Consider the following 23,780-nt stretch of genomic DNA (forward strand, 5'->3'; position numbering starts at 1 on the left):
CAAGGGAGTAGATAAAGTCACAGGGTAAATACAAAATATGGACATTTCTTGATATATTTTTCTGATGAGATTATATAACAGATTTTTTTCAAAATTAGGCTTAAGTAACTAAAAGTAGTTGTTTCTTCTTGTGAAAGAAGAACAAGAATCTTCTTATAAAGTAGTTTTTGGGTTTTCTGGCTTTGTTTCTATTTTTAGACAGGACCTTATATAATCCAGGTTGGCTAGGAAAGAGAATGGCCCGAAACTCCTGAGCATCCTGCTTTGCCTCTGGAGTGTTGGATGCCACCATTCCAGTTTATGATGGTACAAGGGTAGACCCAGGCCTCCACCATGTTAGACTGGCATTCTACCAACTCACCTGCATCCCCAGCTATTCCTATTTTTTGAAAGTTGATTTTCATTCATTTGGGTGTGTGTGTGTGTGTGCTTGTAGGCTGGAGCAAAACCCTGTGTGTGCTTCTTTTGGGGAGGGTATACTATTGATCTAGAAGTCACAAATAGGGCAAAAATGGCTGGCCAATGAGCCTCAGAGGTCTGTCTGTCTGTCCCTGCCTCACAGGACCAGGATCCAAGTGTGCACCACCACAACGATTTTCACATTGGTTCTGGTGAACCAAAGTCAGGTCTTCATGCTTATGAAACAATTACTTTACCAAGTGAGCCAGATCCCCAGCTCTTGTTGATTCCTACCAATAGCTGCTTGGAAGCTATTGCCTTGAGAACTCTTTATATCCAAAGTAAACACTGTTTATGTAGAAAAGTTAATATTAAATAGTTATGTTTAGTCCTTATAAACTGCTGAAAAAATACAAGACCTTATAATTTGTATTAACCTGTTTTGTTTACATAAAGAGACTACTAAATCATAAAAATTAGGTAACATTATTCCAACTATGAGTTTTTAACACTGTATTCAAAGAAATTAAGGTAATTGATTTTATTCTATACAGTCTAGGTGTTTACATACAGTCTAGCATGGACCTTTCTTCTTGCCTCAGTCTCTTACAAGTTAGAATCACAAGCATGCACCACCACACCTGGCTTTGACAAGATACTTTGACTGGTTACTTTGATGTGTGGTAAGATGAAACTCAACTCCATCTTATTCAGAAGAGTCAGCACACCAGGCCTCACAGATGCTGGCTCAAGGTGGCTATAGGAGCCATGCTGTTTGGATCGGAAGAATGTCCCCATCAATGGTTGCTGATGAGACTGGCTTGCTTTGCCTAACCTGTGGGGTGCAGTACTCTACGTTAAGCACCTTCATTCTTTCTAGGATTCTAGAATTTTGGTATATTCTAGGCAAAAGGCTTCCAGTTTAAAAAAAAAAAAGTCTCACCTTGAATGAGTGTCTCTGGTGCACTTTACACACGCACCATTAACAGTCAGTTGCTGAAGCAATTAAGCACATCCTGTGTGACTTCACCACAGGAGGACTCCTGGAAGCTGTGTGTGCTTTCCACTGACCTTTGTCCCAGCCTCCTTTCCTTTCCTCTTTGCTGATTTGCTTTGGTGTCTGTTACCTGTGATTGCCTACCAGAGCTGAATACTACAGATTCGGATCTGTGGGCCTCCTCATAAACCAAGGGATACGGGAGAGATTTCCAACACATTCCCCACCTCTGCAATGGACTCTAATCACTCTCCCCACCTCTGGCATTCCTTCTATGTACAGACCCCTCCCTTGAGTGTGGGCTGTACCTACTGATTAGCTTCTGAAGAATGAGATTCCATAAAGTGATGGAATGTCACTTCCAAGGTTAGAGTCCAAAACACTGCCACCTTTGTCTTGCCCACAGTCTCTGCTTCTCCCTTACATCTTCTTTATGAAACAAACTGCCATGTGGAAAACTGAACTGGCTCTGGAAAGGATCACATGGCACGAAACACAAAATTGAAGATGCCTTCCACCCAGCAGCCAGCTTGAGAACTAAGGTCTGTGTGAGGGGAGGGAAGAGGGGCTGGAAAGATGGTTCTCTCTGTTCTTGCCCAGATCCGGGGTTTGGTTCCTAGCACCCACATGACAGCTCGCAGCCATCCATAACTCCAGTTCCAGGGAATCTGACAGAATCTTCTTCTGGCCTCTGTAGGCACTAGGCGTTGCATGTGATTCATATACATGCATGCAAGCAAGCTCACACATTAAAAATAAGTAAAATGAAATCACCAGTTTTAACAAAGAAAAAAAATAACTACGGCTCTCAGCTTCATAGCCTCTGAAGTGAAGAGCAGGGATGAGCCTAGGAGCAGATCCTTCCCCAGGCAAACCAAGCACTAGGGCCAAGCAAGAAGCTTGGTTCTATTTCTATCCCACCAAGACACTGAGACAATAATCATTTTCCTAGTCACTGAGTTGGAGAGGTAATGAGCTACTCAAGCAATAAGGAAGTAACACTGTACCACACAACCTACCAAGCTCACACAGCAACTATGAGGCTATGACAGGGATCAGCAGGGATCTCTCAGGCAGTGAACCCTTGAAGAGATGAAATGAGCCCTAGGCTGCCCCTGCTTATAGCACACAAAGTTTGTAAGACCTGGGCACAGGGAACAAGAATCCAGGCAGGAAAGACTAAGTTCACAGGGCAGACGACTAAGTAACAGACCAGAAAGCCATGTAGATGCTCGGACGATGATTCTGTACCATACAAAGCCCAGGGTCAACAAGCCAGGGTGAATCTGCCTAAAGAAAGACCCTCTTAAAAGGATGGTGGCCAGTCCCTGGAGAGCAAGACTAGGAACAGAAGAGAGGGAAACCCAGTAAGTCATGGTATCCCAAGTAAAATACTCAGAGCACTGCCCACGAATGGAGAATTCACTCTGGGCTGCAAGTGATCTGCCCCACCTAATACAGGCTAGAAACAAGGCCAAGAAGAAAGAGGAAGGGCCTTTTATTTCCCAAGAACTAAAGACCCTTGCCAATCCCCACTGGCTTATGACAAGTTAGCTGTGGAGAGTAGTTGTAGGGATGGGAGAGGGAGAGGGTGATGGAGAGGGAGGCTCACATACACCACTGGGCAAGAGCTAAGAAGTCTGGCCAAAATGAGACTTCATATTAAACAGAGGTGTCAGAACTGTTACAGACGATCATGAGGGAAGGCTCAGGAACTGGGCATCAGGACTAGGACAATATATCACAAAAGAAAACAAGGGCTAACAGAATCAGCAAAGGAGTCAGAGGATAGTTCATTACCAATGTAGCTCCAGTCTGCCTCTTCAGGACAGCAAGCACGAAGAATGAAGATACAGCCCTGTGACAGAGCAATGGGGGTGGGGGTGGGGGTGATCACAGAAAACAACAGGGGCACAATCAGAATGGTTCCAAAGGCCTAAGCCAGAAATGAAAGAAAAGGGAAATAAAACACATTGTTCCTGAATGACCCAACCTTAGCTTCCATCTGCTCCAAAGGATGAGGGAAGGGTCACAGGAGAGGCAACGCCAAGGACACTGTTGTGCGGAGGTGGCTGCAGGGCCAATGGTACATAAGTGGACAAAGTTGTAAAGTGGTCTGTGATGGAAGAGAAAGGAACAGATGTGTGCAGCAAGATGAATAGAAGAGAGATTTGCTGTCCTTGTGTTCCGAGCCATGCTTTCTCCTCCCTGCTGTGATTACTGACTTAGTCTACAGCTCTGAACATGCTACTTCTTAAACATTCTGAATGCACCTTTGTGGCTTCTACCTCGAAGCCTGATGAGTTATTGAGCCCAATTTTCTTCAACCAAGAGAAAATACAGTATAAGCCAAGCATATACTTCATTTAGACAGAAATATTCTCAGGCCTTTGGCCGATAAATGTATAAGTGCTGCATTTGCTTGTGTTTGCGTAACTGCAAGAAAATCAAGTCCTTCACTCTTTAATGGACGTTCATTCCACGAGAAGAACTTCCCACCCATTTTCTCAACTCAAGGCCATTGGGAAGCTGCCTCATCGACCACCACTTAACCATTTACCATGATATAAAGCAGAATCAAGTCATCATGTCTCAAACATACAACAGCATGTAAAGTGCATTTTATTTTGTTAGAATTACAATTTAGAAGCCCTGGAAAGGACCAAATTAGTGTAACAGCTGGTGCACAGCTGCAATCCCCGCTCAGCTGAGCCTGACTCTCAGTGCACCCTGATTTGCACTGTCCCAGCTGTGGGAATCTGGGCAAGTGCATCAGGTTCCTGCAAAAACAGGAATGTGACGGTTACACCATCACCATGGAGCTATCAGAAGTACTAAACAAGGTTAAATATTTAAAATGCCTGGCTTCTATTTTTAATCACTCTGAAAATACTGAACTAAAATTCCTTGTGGCTGCTTTCATCATTGTGCAGGCTTCCTATGATGGAGCGAATCTTAGAGCTAATGGTGGATGGGTGTGTCTTCCTCCTCAGGCTAGAGACCAGCAGCTCTCAAGCACCTCTGGTTACACAGCTGCTCAGTTTGGACTCTGTTCTTCGATTTCCATGTCCCCTGCAAGTCCGACCTGTGTTCCTACTGTATCTGTTCACTAGGCTGTTGTCCCATGCCACTTCCAACCGATGTCACCTAGTCATCTCCTTAACAGAGACATTTGTGTGCAAGTGAGCAGCAAACAGAATGAGCAGACAAAAGACTCCAGAAGCAAACCTACAGAGCTATAAACAGGGCTGTCCTGGAGGTCAGGCTAAGGAGTCCAGCCCATGTATAGCACTGTGCCCACTATGAAACAAAACCTTTAGGATTTCTGCCTAAAGTTCCTGTGGTACTCCCTTGCTGATTAAAACAGTAGTAATTAAATACCTTCTGTGTTCCTGAAATATAAAACATAGAACTGAAAGGTTACTGGCTTTCTTGGACAAGGATATTATGCATATGCACACATAGATGCACACAACTAGTACACATACACACCTAAAAATATACAAAGAAGCAATATAAATGCCCAACAAATATAATTAAAATTATAGATTTTTCTAGCTAGACTATTAAAAGCAAAGCCCTGGGGACTACAGAGATGGCCCAGCAGTTAAGATTTCTTGTTGATCTTGCAGAGGACCTAAATTTGGTTCCCAGCACCTACAAAGGGCAGCTCATAACCACTTTTAACTCCTGCTCCAGGGAACTCCCACATCCTCTTTTGGCCTCCATGAGTACCTCAACTCAACATTTTTACACACATATACACACAAATTAAAAATATAATTCTGTTTTAGTGGAGTCTTAAAAATTGGGGGAAAGTTCATAATATGACTATAGTTTTTAAAGGAATGAACTGCTCAAAAGCACATAAAAACACTGGCCGTATACATGCCAAACATTAATAGGAATGATAGCTGAATGACCAAAATGTATAAGTCAGCTTATATTTCCAATGTTTTACAAGTGACCATTCAATTTACATACAATTTAATTTTCTATATTTGTAACATGACTCATACATTCTCTTTCTGTACCCTATCTCAATCTAGAATACATTAATAATAACAATAAGCAGGTATCAAATGTAACTAACGTGCCAGGCACTGTGCTCAATGCTGAACCAAGCTCCCTTGCTTTAACCTTCAGAGCGATCCCTGATATCCACACTATTAGAGGTGAGTGTGCGAGCGAAGGCAGCAGCAGCTTGTGGGCATCACAGAGCCAGCATCACCTCTGCCTTCAGTGGCTTTGGACACTGAACTTAGCATTCCACTCCACTATCCTGCCTCCCTACAGCAGTGACATATTCAACAACTAACAGGACCTAGATCAGAATTCTCAGTGTGCCACAGTGGCCAGCATTCTGCTCTGCGGTGGCATTTCCTGATTCCCAGCATATCATTCCTTTGTCTCCAGTTTGTTTCCCTCTCTTCTCTTCAAGCATTTCATTCACTCCATTTCTTCCCCATCCTCCACACTTATCAATACCACATGCTTTTATCCTACAATGTTCTTGGGAGCAGGTTAGTTTTAATGGTGAAGTCAAGGGAACCAAGAGCTATCCTAAGTCTACTATAAATCACAAGTTGTACACAGAAAGCCTAGAGCCACATCTGCCCACCAGATGTGTTTGCTTCAGATCCTACTGTTTTGGTATTCTTTAATAAGTCATCAATGTTTAAAATATAAGACAAGTTCACATGCAAATCTAAAAATTTAGTTTTTTTAAAAATAAAGTATCTTGAGGGGCTACAGAGAGGGCTCAGAAATTAAGAACACTCATTGCTGGGTTCAGTTCCCAGCACCCACACACAGTGGCTCACAACCATCAATGACTCCAGTTCCAGGAGACCCAACCCCCCTTCTGATCTGGGCCAGCACCAGCTCTGCATATTACATACATAAACACACACAAGCAGTATCTGTCAACACCAGATCCAGCCCAGGAGCTGTTTCCTAGAGCTTGCTCTCCTGTCTGAAGACAGTCTCTAGTCCCTGCCTCTGTGCATGTCCCTTAACTTTTTCATCTCAGGCCTCTGCATCCAAGTGCTGGATTACAAATGTGTGCCATCACAACCAACCAGTCTCCTTTCATACTTCCATTACCTGGCCTCAGAGGTACTACATCTGTGACTTCCATTAAATATATTTAAGTAGTGGCATCAATATCACCGTAGATGGTGTTCTATGCCATTTTTACTTAGGCTATGCTCTACAAGAGATGCTACTAGCTAATGGCTTACTGTCAGATCAAAACCACAGGGAAGGCAACACTGGCAACACTCAGGCCAAGGCACACACAAAGCACTCAGTATCCGCAGCTGCACCAACCCATCCCAAAGCATCTATGGCACAGGTAACACTCCTCTGGGGTTCAGACCTCAAACAAGAAAGTTCCCCGGTAAGACTATATATAGGCTGAGTGGTGGTTACAAAGCATGTGTACATAACACAGAGCTCAGGTTTCAGCTTTGCTAGGCTCCTCATAGCATGAATTTTAAATGTTAAGATAATTGCAATATCTATCTTCTTTTAGTCTTTGAGTAGCCATGTAAAACCCATATTTTTATGGTAATGTAAATCCATTAGGGGGAGTAATAGGAAGTGCAATGAGGAATCAATCTTAACCTGGAAAAAAACAGACACTAAATGACCTTCCCTATCTCCAATTTCTCTGGTCCATGCTAAACTATGAAACTATTTTCTAGACAAAAAAAAAAAAAAAAAAAATCGGGCATACTGAAGAACTGAGATGCTAAGATCCTGCTTGCAACTAATATCAAGTCTTTCCGTCTAGGAAGTTTGTGTCTGGCCTGTGCAAGAACTGAGACACGGCTGGGGTGTGGCTGGACTTTCTGTGTTAGAAAAGCCAAGCCATTAGGCTGAGCCTGTACAGCATGATTTACGACTTACTGAAGAGGTCTCTGCCTGATAACAGTGCTGCTGGGGTTGTGCAGAGAAAGGCTCGCTTCTTAGAGAGCACTTAAGAACAGACAGCTATTCTTAAAAATATGCCCAGCAAGTTTTCTGTACTACAAAACTATGTTTTCATAAAAGCCCAGCTCATAACATGAAACGCTCAGAAAGGAACCTCATTCAGTTCCGCCACAGAAGAAATCCAGAACCATATTTTATTGAAAATTTAAAAAAAAAAAAACTTGCTCAAAGGCGGTTTGTTCCAAACTCTTTGTGCTATCTTATTAACACAATCTTAAGCTCCTTGGGAAAGCTGTGAACTGGCCTTCTTCTACAACTGTACCGTCTTCTCATTTATTAGTTTTAAATTAAGTCAGTCAGTCCCACTTCCCCTCCCCGACAGCCTAATGCTCCACAAACAGCAATGACTGTGTTACTTCAGCTAACTGCAGTCTTGCAGAGTAAGTAACTCAGATCATCAGATTTACCCTATGCTATGTTAAAAAAACTAATTAACTCAAAAGAAACAAAAGATGATTGTAACAAAAGGCAATGTTCTCATATCAAGCATTTTCTTTCCCCTACAGTTACAGCAGTCTTAAATTAAAAAGCAAAACTATGTATCCATCAGACAAACCTGGCCATTCCATGCACAGTAGAGATTGCAGAGTAAACTCCAATTGTGGTTTATCATGCAGTCCAGCAGCCTGAACTGGGCCATGTCTGCCTAGAGCGCAGCCTTCATCCTCTGACTCAGCAAGCAGCGCTCCCTCTGCAGTCAAGTGCTCAAGTGCTCGCAGAGGCTCTTCCCCTCCCTTTCCTGTCTGAGCATCGTCAGGAGAGGCCAGGCTGCATCACCCTCCCAAACACTAGGATATTGTTACATCACGCAGCAGAGCCTGCCTTTGTCTGTATTTAGCATCACTTTGGTTGTTTAACAATTGTTATCTTCTTCTTTGGGGGAATTATAAGCTGTCATTTACTTAGTCAATAAAAGCACAGCTTAGGAAAGTGGTACAATAAAATAACCATACTATCAACATCCTACAGCAAACCAATTCCCACACAGGAATTGGTCTTTACTCAGTGTAAAGGGGGTTAGAATCCCCATCCTTCTTAATCTCTCTGCAGCCCCTCGCATGGCTAACAGCCTTCCAAGCCTCCCATCTCTCTCACCCTAGGTGTAGCACATCTCCATTTTGTATAATATGTCTGTAACTCCTTGCCTAGCAAGAGGCCAGGAAGGAGGTGAGAAAAGAGTGGCTCAGCTTCCTCAATGGCTGTTGCTAGAAGTGCAACAAGGAGCCGACAGTTTAACCTTTGAACTCCAACTCACTCATCTGTAAAATAGGTAACACCTGCATGGGCTTTTTAGCATGAAAAAGTTTAACAAGACTAAAACAGAACACCTAATCGTTCTTATTAATATTCCCAAGACTGGCTTCCCTTCTTATCTAAGTTAGAATTCTCTCCTTGACCCACTTTCTCCTTTCTTGCGCTCTCCCTAGATGATGTCATCGTCCAGGCTCATGACTATGAATGACTCCAACCCTCTCCAACCCTTTCTCCCAAGCTTCAATCTGCATGACTGAACCCTTGCTAAGCATGGGTACCTAGATGCCTAGCACTACTTGCTCCAAACAGGGCTCATTATCTTCCCTCTCCCAGCCCCAATAATCTCCTCATCTACATAACGACAGCACAATTCAAGCCCTGGGTTACCAAAACACAAACAGCTCCTGAGCCCCTTCTCTACCCAGCTACCAAGTCTGACATCTCTAAAACACAGTCCTTTTCTCCCTCCGTGGCCTCCTCCTAAATGAGACTCCCATTGGCTTCTCCAGGTTGGTCTCTCCTCCATTCTGCCACTCCTCTGCAGTCTTGCTCCACAGGATTAACAAAAGAGTATTTTAAACCAGTTACTCATAGGGCTATACAGGCTACATCACTTCCTTCGCTGCTTTCTGTCAGGATATGGTCCTCAAAGTATGTTCCCATTAGCTCTATAAGACAAGGGATATGAGCTAGATGGGTTAAAACAATCATTTGGTCAAATAAGTTTGCTCCCAAACTACACCAACTCAGAAGTAAAAAACTCAAAAGAAAGAAAAGAAAAGAAACAAAACCAAAGGTAATCAGTGAGCTAGGGGAGGTACAAGAGAATGTGATGATCCTGAAAATTCAGAAGTTTCAATGGGCACACAATACAGCCCCTTAAAGACCCAGAGAGTATGTACAGGAGTTAGTTCATTGTGCTTTCCTGAAATACAAACATCTGAGATAGAAAGAGAAAGCCTCAGCACAGCCATCACTACAATGGTGACCCTGCAGCCTCTGTGGTGACTGGAATGAGCAATGTCGCCATGGCTCTTGTGTGTGAGCCTTGGTCCACTCTGGGTGGTGCCATTTGGGGAGGCTGTGAAGGCTGTGAAGGCTGTGAAGGCAGGCTGTGAGGTGGACTCTGGCTGGAAGAATACACGTTGTGAGAGTCTGTGCCCCTGCCCCTCTTCTAGTCTGCTTGCTGCTTGGTGGCTTAAGTGAGAGACAGAGCCTCTCAGCTTCTGCTCTGGCTGTCTGCTCCACATGTCTGCCACCATCATGGACTCCCTGCATGGGCTGTAAACACATAAACAGAAATAAACTCTTCCTTCCCTATGTCAACTTTGTTTTCTTTTTTTGTTTTCTTTCACACAGACAGACAGAGTTTCTCTGTATAGTCCTGGCTGTCCAGTACAGTGTACAAAGTGACTCACTTTGTCGAACAGGCTGGCCTTGAAATCACAGAGATCTTCCTGCCTCTGCCTCCCCAGTCCCACTGCAGCAGCCCATAAGTCAACTCTGGTCATGGTGTTTTACCACAGCACCGAAAAGTACTCCACCTTTAGGAACTGAGGCACAAAGAGCAAAGCACCATTACATGGCCATCTGACTTTTCCACGACAAACCTTTACGCCAAAAACCCAACCTGCAGCATCAGCTTTAAGGTCTTTTCAGGATGAAAAGGAGCCCTGGACAGCTGAGCAGCTCAGGGTTTCACTGTAATATCCACAGACTACAGGAATTTTGTATTCTAAGACAGGAACTATCAGAAAACAAACTCTAGACCATCAAAATGACGAAAGCAAGCAGGTGTGCTGACTCACATCCTAGGGGGAGCATGACTCCCAGGCCAGCCTGGGCTACAGAGTAAACCACAGGCCAGTGTTGGCTAAAAAGAAGGACCCTGTGTCAAAACAAAACACTACAGCAGCGAGGGCGTGGGAAGCAGACAAAGGCAAGATACTTAGGTATTTTAGAACCACCACTAAAAGAATGCTAAGGGAAGAAAGTGGAGCTCTGTGCGGTTCCTGACAGTTTGACAGAGCAGATTCAGTACAACTAAGAAAACAGGAGGGGTGGTAGAGAAAGAGTGAGAACTTTGCACCTTCTCGGTAATTACATTCATTAGGAAAGACTAATTTTTTTCTAGATTATTGTGTATGCTGTTTGGGATAAAATTAAATCCCTGGGGAATCAAGAGAAACAGAATGCAATACCAAAGTCATTAAACAAAAACTAACTCTGCCAGGTGAGCTGCTGCATGCCTTTAAACTCAGCACACAAGGCACAGAGGCAGGAGGATCTCTGTGAGTGGGGAGACCAACCTGGTCTACATAGTGAGTTTCGAGATAGTTGGGGCTACACAGAGAGACCCTTTGTGGAAAACAATACCACCCTCCAAACCCTGAATTTGAAAGGAAGTGGTATTACTCATAGAATATCATTATCTTACAAAGAAAAAGAATACAGTAAATGGCTCTATAATTCCATAACAATACTAAAGCGGTATCATTACCACTGTCTGAGTTTAGACAATTATACGGAGTCCTAGGGCAAGCTTGTGGATCCTGGGTACAGTTCTGCAGTTTTCTGAGCATGTGTTTGTGTGAAAAGCCTCAAAGTCAACTCATTAGGAATGAACATCTCTAATTGGGAAGTGAGGTCTTGAAATGCTTCGTCAGGACACCAGGATGTCCTGAAACAATGGTTGATTCCAGATCCTGGGCTGTAGTAGCACAGAAAATTGAACTAGAAAATAATACCAGAAAAAAAGCAAAACACTGATGATAATCAGGTTTGTGTCTAACGGATTTAAGAGGAAACTAAAGAAGGAAAATCAAAGTACAATAAGCTTTGAAAGACAGATGTGCTTACATCTACCAGTTAATGACGGATCGATTGGCAGATGATATCTGTACACTCACATTATCTCTAAAGTAATCAATACTTAAAAAAAAAAAAGGAAAACAAAAGAAAAGTCATAAAGTGCCATGTGACTACTAGCTATGTTTCCTAAAACATCAGCCAATGTGTATCTATAATTACATATTGACTATCCTAAATTCCAAACAGGCCTAAAAGTGAAAATACTTTTAAAAACATTGGTAGTAAAACCTGACTGGAGATGACCAGAGGCTCTAAGTCTGTGTTTACCCCAGGAAGAGCAAATATTCACACAGTCCACAGAGTATGCAGCAGTATCTACCACTTCTATGAAACTCTGGAACAGCTAAGGGTCTAGGTAAGGGGTCAAAGCCTGTCCAGACAACACTAAAGCAAAGTGAATGCCAGCAGGAGTCTGAGGGAGAGAAAGAGAAAAGGCAAGAGGCAGAGAAGCCACCAAAAGCGTGACCTTGGGACTGGGAAAATAGTTTCTCCCTGGAGTCAGTGAGGTCAGAAAAAGCAGTGGAATCCACAGCAGGCTTGACTGAAGTGTGGGGTTTATGTACAAGACAGGACATGAGAGAGGGACAGCACAATGGACGTGGACAGACGGACCTCAGATGTGTCAGAGTGCCGAGTTCTAAGGACCTTTAATCTTGCCACCGAAGGTTAGTTTAGGGTAGGTTCGAAACATCATTACCAATTTCCCACTCTAATGAAATAAGGAAAATAAAACAGCTATAAATCTTCATGACCTTGGTCAAGTTAGCTAAGCCTGCTGAGCCCCAGTTTCCACATCCTGAAAACGCATACATACATACATACATACATACATACATACCTACCTACCTACCTACCTACCTACCTGAGAGGTGTGAAGGTTAAATGCTGAATGTTGAGATATTCAGTGAATGCTAGTGCTTTTTCTTCAGCATTATAAAAAGATCTAGAATGCCCTCTGTCTCGTGGCGAATTTCTAGGAAAAAGACTTTAGAAAGAACTAACCTGTCCTCAGAGACTAAACAAACACAATAGCTAACAAACGCCAACAGCATAAATGCCTACCGTGCTGCAGTAAAGAGATGCAATTACATACTGCATGCTAGAAAGCAGGAAAGCAGGCCAACTACGACTTTTCCATAAATATATATATATATACACTCATGCTGGGCGTGGTGGCACACGCCTTTTATCCCAGCACTGGGGAGGCAGAGGCAGGCAGATTTCTGAGTTCGAGGCCAGCCTGGTCTACAAAGTGAGTTCCAGGACAGCCAGGACTACCTGTCTCGAAAAACCAAAAAAAAAAAAGTATATATACATTCATAGAAACAAAAAAAGTCATAAGCTATATGTCCATTTAACAGCCCATTTCGACCTTTTCCTTAATTCACCAGGAGCTAGAAAGACAGCTTACTGGTTAACTCTCCCGGAAGACTTGAGTTTATGCACGGATAGTGGATAGCTTACAACTGTCTGTAAGTCCAGCTCCAGAGGACCAACTGCCCTCAACACCTGCACACATGTGACACACACTCAGAGACACACAATTCACATGAGTTTTTAAAAGTTCTTAGCAGCATAAGAATGTGCTCTCACAGTCTGTTTCTTTACCTATAAACAAACAATCTAACTAATATCATATCCTGCTAAGAGTTTAAGTAGCTTGTCAGGCAAACTTCCAAAACTATGCATAACTAATCAGGTAGAAATAAATTTGTTTTTATGACTGTGCCTAATCCCTTTACAGAAAAGTAAGATAGCCACCCACCCATAAATCCCCAAGGAGATTCCAGGCCATAAACTAGCTGTGAAAGGAGACAGCAGAAACAAGGCTAGTAAACGAAGAGAGCAAGGCCAGAATTTATTAAATACTTAAAATGGACACACCTCTGATTTAACTCACTAAAAAGGAAAAACTTTGAAAAGTACTACCACTAATGTTAGTTCCTCAGGCCTCGAAACACTCGACTTGTGAGACCGAGCAGACGACACAGGCTGACTTAGACAAAAATCTCACCTGCTTACTGCTAAAAGACCTTGGTTTTTAAAAGTCAGATAGTGAATGCAGACTATAGCAGAGATTCTTTGCATGGTGCTCGCATGAGCCAAAAACAGGTCTGAGCTGGAACGGAACGCAGCAAAGACTTGTTCAAACACTCTCGCCTGCTCCTGCATCATCACTGTATACAATCTCATTTGGAAATTAATGTATGTATTACTCTTTACCATAATTTTTGTTTGTTCTGGACATTATCTCACATTTGCCTCTGTCCTGTTGTCCTCTCTATTTGCAAGTGTCACTAGTTTTACTCTTTGAAGAAAACAGGAACTCACACAGATAACTTATGTCCACAAAGGTACTACTCACAGCCTAAGGAGCCATAAACAAGCGAGTGCATAAAAACTATGGTATGTTTCTACGACAGGATGCTGCTTACCATAAAAGGAGATGGAGTTCTAATCTATGCAGCATGAGTGAAGCACAAAAGCACTGTGCTAAGTGAAGTAAGCCAGGAGGAACAGACTAATGCTATATGGCTCTGTGGATGGACCTAGGACAAAGGCCACCAAGAGCTGGGGACAACAACATACTGGCAATAGACTGAGTGACAGTTCAATGTGATGAAAAAATTGCTGGAAAGAGACACTGGTACTTATACGAAATTATGAATATGCTTAATATACCAAGCTGTGCACCAGGTTAAAGTGTGGTCTCTTCTTAAAGCTGAACACCACTGTGTCCTTAAGTGCTGCCTGCATATATATGGGTAGGACAAGCTACTGGAGCATAAACAGCCTCTGAGGGGCTGCAACCCTGAAGAAAACTGACTCTTCCTTTCTCAACAGCCATCAATTGCCCAAAATTCCTGACAGGGATAGGAGTTCACGGGCCCCTCCCCTGCTACAGAAACGGAGTTGAGGGTTGGAGGGATGAGATGCAGTGGAGAAGAGGGAATGAATGATGCACTTGATCAAAACACATTATATGCATGCATGAATATTAACTATGTTTAAAACTAAGAAATTACATCTTAAACCTGAACCACTTAAAAGCATACAAGTATTGGACATAGCCAAAAGAAAAAAAAAAAATCAGAAAATACTTTTTCCTACAAGGACTCAAACAGTGTACACAGCACTTAAACAGAATAGCTATAGCACATTAATTTCCATTTTTTACAAATTTTACTCAGAGTTTATTTACTTACTTCCACCTCCAAAACAATCAAATGCCATACAAAATTAAGTTGCCTAACAGTGAAATTCCAATATCATTAATTTAATAAATAAATAAATGTATATATGTTAGCTTTTCACAATTAAACAACCTACAGCATATGTAATTTTCAATTGTTGAACAGTTTCACTATTTTTTTTAATATGACTGCAATTAAGGAAATAAAAAAAATTTTTAACAACGGTTTGTTTCTAGAGAAAGCCAAACTTGATAAATTTTGCCAAATTATTGGGATATGAGAAGCTGGCTGGTGTGTAGAAAATACAAATTACAAAATACAAGGCTTAACTTCAGTTTCCTGAGAACCAAAACTCCAACAGATGAGTCAGAGTCTATGTGAGTACATGCGAGGATGTGTGCATGCAATGAATAGGCTGACCTCAAATGGACAAGGATCAAGGAAGACACTAGATAATGAGGCAGGGTCTCTCCTTTGATTCCAGAGCTCCATGATTGGGCTGACTTAGCTAGCCAGCCTGCTCCCATAGTCACAAGTGTCTGTTGCCTCCTAAGAACTGTGAATGCAGGTTCAGGCCACCATGCCCATCCATCATTTACAGTGTGTGCTGGGGGCGGGGGTTGGGAATGGGGGTACTCTCCGAAACCCTGTCCTCATACTTGCATGGCAAGTGCTTTACCCACTGTGCCATCTCCTGCCTTAGTATCTTACTGCTTTGAGTATATACAGTTAGATGCAGCCCTTGAGCTGATAATTTATTTGATTTTCCAAGTCCACACACCTAAGCAACTCATACACACACAAGAAGATGCAAAGCATTCCTACAACTCCAGAAGTTTCCTGTGTGCCTGCTAGTGATATCCTAGCACAAAAGCAAATTTTGTGTTCTATCACCATGTGATAGTTCTGCGATCATAATATTGGGCCCTTTTGTCTGTCTATCTGTCTGTCTGTCTGCTTCTATTCAGGATAGTTTCATATCCATCCCCTCTATTGCTGTCTAACCACATCACAATGCTTTATCTATTTTCCTACCGATAGATAGGTGACTTGCTTCCAGTTTGCTGTGAACTAGCCTTTATGGACACTCCTGGCAGCATGTGTTTCATTTCCCTTGGGGAATTATCTAGGAATGGAAATTCTGGACCATAAAGTGCATTTCCAACGAATAAGAAGAAGCTACCAAGGCTTTGGTCTAAGGGTGCTGTTTAAAGGGCAGCCAGCACTGTGTCAGAGCTTGCTACTGCACAGCCTTGCCAGAATTTTATGTTGCCAAGCTTTTTTCTTTTCAAATATATTTTGCTGAGGTGTAATTCACAGAACAAATTGTACCCATTAAATGTACACTGATCTCGGCAAGTTCATGTATACACATAACCACTACTACTACACAAGACCTTTGGGCCTCAGCAACCAGTGTTCCCCCATGTGACCACCGACAGTCTGCTCTCTATCACTAGAGATTATTTTCTCCAGTTCTAGGATTTCCTAGAGTGGAACTGCACATTATATATGCTCTTTTATTTCTGGCTTCTCTTACTTTCTGAGATGTGGCTGAGGCCAGAAAGTGTGTACATTTTTAATCCCTGCTCTCAGGAGGCAAAGGCAGGCAGATTTCCAAGTTTGAGACCAGCCTAGTCTACAGAGTGACTTCCAGGAGAGGTAGAACTACCCAGAGAAACCCTGTGTTGAAAAACCCAAAAAAGAAACAGGAGATGCATCTGTGTGGTGGCAAGCATCAGTAGCTTACTCTTTTTTTTTCTAAGATTTATTTATTATTATATCTAAGTACACTGTAGTTGTCTTCAGATGCACCAGAAGAGGGCGTCAGATCTCATTACGGATGGTTGTGAGCCACCATGTGGTTGCTGGGATTTGAACTCAGGACCTTTGGAAGAGCAGTCAGTGCTCATAACCACTAAGCCATCTCTCCAGCCCCCAGTAGCTTATTCTAAGTGTGGAATAGTAGTCTACTATATAATACATTAAATTTTGCTTTTCGGTTCATCTCTCAGCAGACATGTAGTCTGTTTCAAATTTGAAGATGTTATCTGTTACAAATATAAACAGCTAAAAAGAGACATGGTACCGCATACCTGTAAATTCAAGATTTAAGAGGCTGAAGCAGAAGAACTGTCATAAATTCAAGGCTGTCCTGGGCTGTGTAGCAAGCAGTAGGCTAGCTAAGGACTACTACACAGCAAGACTCTGTCTCAAAATAACAAAAATAATTAGCTCAAAAGGTGGGCCGCAAAGTGAAAGAATGCCTGACTTTCTGAGAGTTGCCACAATGTTCTCCTCCAAGACTGTGTCATCTCCGCCGTTAGCTACAATGCATCAGAGCTCACTTGTTCCTTCCCCAACAATACTTGGTATTCTGACTTTTTAAATTCTGGCTATTTTCTAACAGGTAGATGATGGTACCCAACAAGTGAAATTTTAAGATTTTATGGGTGCTAAGTAGCTAACACAAAATCCCTTATTTCTATAGGATAGTAATGAATAATTAGAAAATGAAACTTAAAGTAATAGCAATATTATTTTATTGCTTCAAAGTGGATCTAAATTGAGAAGGTCCCACTAATTGTCTGTCAACTGAGTATAGTTAAAAAATAATCACATCAGCAAATTTTACTGTGACAAAAAAATAGCTAATGCTAATAACTAATATGTTTTCCCCTAATTGCTAATAATGACGACCATGTGTGCATATGTTTTTCATTTATCTTGTCTTGTGGAGTTCAGTTTTCACCCATTTTTAAAGCTAGGCTGTCTTATCATTGAGTCCTGAGAGGCTTTTTTTAACAGACTCTGGACACAATCCCATTATCCAATAAGATTTTGTAAACCGATCCCCATGTCTGGTTTAAGAAAACATGCCAGGGCTGAAGAGATGGCTCGGCGGTTAAGAGCACTGACTGCTCTTACAGAGGTCCTGAATTCAATTTCCCAGCAACCACATGGTGGCTCATCTGAAATGGGATCCAATTCAGACAACTTCTGGTGTGTCTGAAGACAGCAACAGTGTACTCATGCATTAAATGAATAAATAAATCTTAAAAAAAAAAAAAAGAAAAAAGAAAACATTCCATTTCCTTCATGGCATTTCACAAGAACAAAAGTCTACAGTTTTGGTAAAATAGAAATAGTCACTATTTTTCTCTTCTACCCAATGCTATCTGTGCCATTTCCCAGAAACCTTTGCCAATTTGACTGCTTTACTGCAGCTTCAGAATCAGCTTTGGCGTTCACATTAGTGATCAGTATTGGAATAACATTCCTGAACCTAAAAAAGAGGTTCTTTTTTTCTATATGTATTTCCAGTTGTTGAAAACACTATCCCCAGTTCTCTATTCGCTTTCATTCTTGCACATATCAGTGGTATATCAATTCTATACTGTCTTGATTTCTATCAATATGATACTGTAAGTCCTCCAGCTTCATATTTTTCCAGTATAACTTTAGTAACTATTTGTCCTTTGCGTTCCCAAATGTGTTGTAGAATCAGCTTATTTAGTTCCCTTTAAAAAAAAAAACAAAAACAAAAAACAAACACCAGGTAGCATAACACACACCTTCCGTCACAGTACTTCATAGGCAGAGGCAGGTGGATCTCGGTGAGTTCAAAGCCAGCCTGGCCTAAATAGTAAGTTCTAGGGCAGACAGGACAGACAGGCCTAGTAGAAAAACCCAGTCTCAAAAATCAAGCAAACATCAGGAACAACAAAAAGCCTGCTAGAATTTTAACTGGAACTAAACTGAACCTAACAGCAGTTTGTGGCTGACTCTCAGTTTAGTCTACTTCAGGCATTATAAAATGATGCTTACTTTTAAGTCTCATTTTTCAGCGATTGCCAGCATATAAAAAACAGTCTCCTGCACAGCCACTCTGCACCCCCAAGTTTGGCATTTTAACTAGCTAGTGCTAGTGGGAGTTTGAAGGTCCATCCCTTGTGGTTTTCAATGTGCACTCTGTCTGGGATGTGATTATCCCTCTCTTCTCCTATCTTCTCGTTCCTCTGTGGACTTACAAACTACAGTGTGAGCCTGAATGTCAGGAGTGATCATCAGCGTATGACAGCTGGTTTTCCTATAGATGCTCTTCATCAGAGTTAGCAAACTTCATTATATTCCCAGTTTTTTACTTACATTAATTGTGTCAAATATTGTGCATCTACTGAGATGATCATATGAACTCTCCCATTTCATTACTAATTTATTTTTGACAAAAAACTTTCATTTCTAGAATAACTCCAACTTATTTCTGACATATTACCCTTTTCACTAGATCTGATTTGCTAATATTCATAAGGAGTTTAAACAGGACAGCTGATAATATGAATTCTTTTTCTTTTTTTATCTGGACAGGCTTATACTGGACTCACAAAATGGAGATCAGAAAAGTTTTCTCTGCCTCTATTTTTTTTTTTTTGAGTTTGTATAGAATTGATTTATAGAATCTTTTCTTAAACATGTGACTATACGTATATACATGTATATATTATACATATGTGTGTGTGTGTGTGTGTGTGTGTGTGTGTGTAATAATATACACAACTATACCAGTGTATAACTGGATTTAAACTCTTCTGTTTGGAGAAATTTATAATTTTACATGCAATTACTTTAACACGTGGCACTGTTAAGATCTTTTAATTTTGGCCGGGCGTGGTGGCGCCTGGGAGGCAGGCAGATTTCTGAGTTCAAGGCCAGCCTGGTCTACAAAGTGAGTTCCAGGACAGCCAAGGCTATACAGAGAAACCCTGTCTCAAAAAAAAAACAAAACAAAAAAAAAAAAAAAAAAAAAAAAAAACCAAAAAAAAAACAAAAAAAGAAAGAAAAAAGATCTTTTAATTTCTCCTTGTCCATTTCAGTAATTTGTCCCTCTTAGGCAACTTGACAACTTCATTTGCCAAGTTCATTGGCATAAATTAATTCCTGAAATTCTCTTTTTACAATCTGTGTAGACTCTGAACAACAAACTTTATTTTATTCATAATATTGGTCATCCATCTTCTCACTTAGTTAATATAAAAAAAATATTTCTAAATTTCAAATCCTATTAAGAGACTTAAGACTTCTATTTAGTCTACAGTCAATTAAGAGCCAGCTAGAAGGCACACCATTTTCCTGTCCATGATCGCCTAACGCTTCAGCACAGAGTGCAGCACACACTTTCCAATCCCTATGTTTGCAGGAATCACTGAGCTCTTTACGGACACTCATATTTTAGACCCTTTAAATAACTATCTACCTGCTTCTAGAAATATCAGCTAATCGCTTGGAAAAGGGAAACCATTTGAAATGTAAATAAAGAAAATATACAAGAAAAAAAGAAGTACCAGTTAGTCCAAACACACCGTTTGAGTAACCTTAAAAGCCAACGTTAAATATAAGGATTACAGCCATCAAAGGCCAGCAAGACTGGCAGCAGCAATCAAAGACCAAACACAGACACGTTATTCACTCTCAGGCTTTCTCTGAGCTGGGAGAGACTGTATTCCTACATGCCTAGAGAGGCACGTATCCGCTAGCCACACACTACGGTTCTGTTGATACCACCACCTGGCGATGGTCTGACTCACATATCCTAAAGAAGACTCTCACAAAGGTTACAACTTCATTTTGCCTGTCAATCTCAGTTTAAATCACTGGACACTTGGTGCCATCCCTAGTATTCTAGGCTGCAAAGACCTGTAAGAGTCACGAATGGTGCAGCTAAAATACTCACACTTCTGAACTATGTGGGAACCTAAGAACTATAACCTTTGTAGAAACTATCCCGAGGTCTCTTTTTAAACAGCTTCATTTGAAAGTTAACCAGGAAAGCTAGGGTTTTCTATTAATTCTCAGCAGCAAGAGCAATTTGTTCACTACTTCCATCCATCCATCAATATATTCATCCCTGATTTTTACTGTCTCTTGGCAAACAGAGCTGCTGAAAGACTGAGTCTAAGCTAAACTTTGCTTCCGAGAAGAACCGCATCCTCCTAGATGCAATCACGGGCAAAGACATCAATTTCTCAAAAGCTCTTAATCCTTAAACATGCTCTCCACGGCTCTCCTTTGAGATGCCTATCAACCCTGATTACATTTTCTTCATTGTGAACTGGTCTGTCTCTGCCAGATCCTCCTTGTCAGTTGCTGGGTGCCTACTCCTTCACAGTCACTGTTTTCAGAAACCACACTTCTTTTTCAGGATTGCAACTGGACACTGCAATTAGTTTGCGTTGTGTGTGCATTATATTATCATATGCCGTCCACTATGAGTCAGACTGAAAGGCCAGCCTGATTCAAAAGACAGAATCAGAAGAGCTGTTGGCAGTAAATGGGGACAGATTTATAGGGGAAATTATCTCACTAATGAACACTTCATTATTTAAGATTTATGTTGCAATGATTTCTGTCACTCACAATGTGCACTCACATACAGAGGTGTGGGTATGTGTGTGTGTCTGTGTGTGTGTGTATGATGTATGTGCATGCATGATGTGTGTGCATGTTGTATGTGCATATATATTCTTTCACTGCAACTTTTTCTATTCTTGCTAAAAAAAAAAAACAGTAAAAGCAAATGATTACAAATTATTCTAGCAAGAGTTTCTTCAAATACAGCCTTCTACAAATGAACCTCAATAAATTACTTTTTAAATAAAACTGAAAGTAACAGCTGTAGCTGCAGTGAGCCAAAAAGCAGAATTTCTACCACTTTAAAATGTTTAACTTTTGGTTAGGGACAGCAGATACTTTTCAAAAATAGACTATCACTCACAGGTGCTGGATGTTAAAGTGTGTTTTGTTTTGCTGCCTTGAACCCTCAGCTTCCAAGGCAGCTAAAGCTAGAGACATGCTGTGCACCACCGCCTGGCTCTCCTGACGCAGAATTCCTGTACCTGAAAAGATGCCACTTCAGTAGAGCACCGAGAACATATGCCTAACTGCAACACACAATGGCCACCATCTCAGACTTGAATAGTAACTCGGTTTTATGGCCACTGAAAACGTCTGTGAATGCAATCTAGGGTACTGCTGTTCTCAAATTTGGGTGATCATTGGTATATCACAAAACTCAATCTGGAGTCAACAGTCCCATGTGACTTCCAGGGATTGCTAACCATTACACTAATGATTAGACTAGAAACCTCGAGTTCAAAAAGTTACTCAAGTGACCCCAATTTCTCTGACTGAAGATCCTGCCCAGGTAGGGGTCGCCACTAGAAACTCCTGAAAGTCCTTCCACCTCTGCTGAAAAACAACTAACTTGAAAAGGTCCATCTACCTGAGACCACTGAGTTCTACCTTCACAGACAGAAAGCCAATCTTCTGTCAATTCTACATTACAGACTGAAATTCCCTTTGGCCTATACTCTTTAGGTTTCTTATCCTCCATATACAATGTGGATACAAGCCATTCATAAAACCTATGAACAAAGACATGTGCCTGTGATATCTTATGAAATATTTTTTAAAAATACAGTACAAGCCGGGCGTGGTGGTGCACACCTTTAATCCCAGCACTTGGGAGGCAGAGGCAGGCGGATTTCTGAGTTTGAGGCCAGCCTGGTCTACAAAGTGAGTTCCAGGACAGCCAGAGCTACACAGAGAAACCCTGTCCCGAAAAACAAAACAAAACAAAAAAAAAAAAAAAATTCAGTACAAATGTGAAATTTTAAAAAATGAAATAGTGGGCTGATGAGATGTCTCAGTGAGTAAGAGCACTGACTGCTCTTCCAAAGGTTCTGAGTTCAAATCCCAGCAACCACATGGTGGCTCACAATCACCCGTAATGAGATCTGATGCCCTCTTCTGGTACGTGTGACAGCTATGGTGTACTTATGTATAATAATAAATAAACTTTGAGCTGGAGCGAGCAGGGACTGAACTAGCAAGACTGACCGGAGCGAGCAGAGGTCCTAAACTCAATTCCCAACAATGACATAAAGGCTCACAACCATCTGAATACAGCTACAGTGTACTCATATATATATAATAAATAAATAAATATTTTTTAAATGAAATAGCAAAAAAAAAAATTTTCTGGGGCTAGAGGGATGGCTAGATGGTTAACAGCACTGACTGCTCTGCCATAGGTCCTAAGTTTACAGTAATCACATGGTGGCTCTCAACCACTGTAATGGGATCTGGTGCCCTCTTCTGGTGTGTCTGAAGAGAGTGACAGTGTACTCACATATATAAAATTAATAGATGATTTTTTTTAAAAGTCTAACCATAACCCACTACATTTCACTAAACCAACGTTCTGGCCCATGCACCATACTGGCAACAGTCCTTCAAGAAAGCACCAGCACTGTGGTAGAGAACTTTGTGAGAGATGGTGGGTCTCAGAGAAGTCCACTACCTCCATGTTTGGTTTCTGCCTTTGTTTCCTTACTGGGTTTCTGTCCCTTCAGAGACTGAAGAACAAACTGGAATACCAAGGAGGAAGACTAGGGACATGAGCGCAGCTCCTAACTTCAGCTCCTCACCAGAATCTGCAAGTGCAACCTAGGACTAACCTGAGCTTTTTATGTTCCTGTCTTGTTCTCTGTTTCAAACCTGTGGAGAAACACGAAGGAATGAATGATGACTGAAGTAAAAGGCAATTTCCTAAAGCCTTATAATAAAGATCTGACTTTAAAATGAGTGCCCCAAGCATTTCCTTCCCTCACTCACATACCATTCCCTATTATTTCCAGAAGCCAATATTCAGAACCCAGAAAAGAAAGTAGGCCTCACTGATCAAACCTTCCATATGAACCCCGATATACCAAAAGACACTAGCATAGCCAACACCTTACCCGCAGACCAAGTACTAGTAAAATGATATCCAGAAGCGACTTCTAAATGTACTAGCCCTATCTGATATCTAATAATCACCATGCTGGAGAGATGGCTCAGTCGGTAAGAGCATTCACTGCCCTTCTAATGGTCCTGAGTTCAATTCCTAGACCCACATGACAGCTCAACTGTCTGATGCTGTCTGCTGCTATGCAAATGTACATGCAAAGTATCCATATACATTAAATATATAAATAAATAAGTCTTTTTTTTAATTGTCCTAAGTCCTC

The 23,780-nt window shown here is 41.4% G+C and overlaps 1 protein-coding gene across 18 annotated transcripts in view; it reads right to left on the reverse strand.

Moving 5' to 3' along the window:
* The window catches only part of Arhgap21 (Rho GTPase activating protein 21), a 120,773-nt gene that overhangs the window by 87,415 nt on the left and 9,578 nt on the right, over nt 1-23,780 (reverse strand). For 9 of the 18 annotated variants that reach the window (XR_373946.4, XR_373945.4, XM_030252086.1 and 6 more), the window contains exon 1: nt 7,950-22,199. The exons of the other annotated variants lie outside the window; for them this stretch is intronic. Coding sequence is in view for 7 of the 9 variants with exons in the window: in XM_030252086.1 (XP_030107946.1) it covers nt 7,950-8,033 (84 nt within the window). In the remaining 2 variants the exon portion in view is untranslated. Of the gene's footprint in view, nt 1-7,949; nt 22,200-23,780 lie in introns of those variants that run through there. 18 annotated transcript variants of the gene reach the window in all.

This window comes from Mus musculus, chromosome 2 (assembly GCF_000001635.26).
Source record: "Mus musculus strain C57BL/6J chromosome 2, GRCm38.p6 C57BL/6J".
In the NCBI taxonomy this organism is placed as follows: domain Eukaryota; kingdom Metazoa; phylum Chordata; class Mammalia; order Rodentia; family Muridae; genus Mus; species Mus musculus.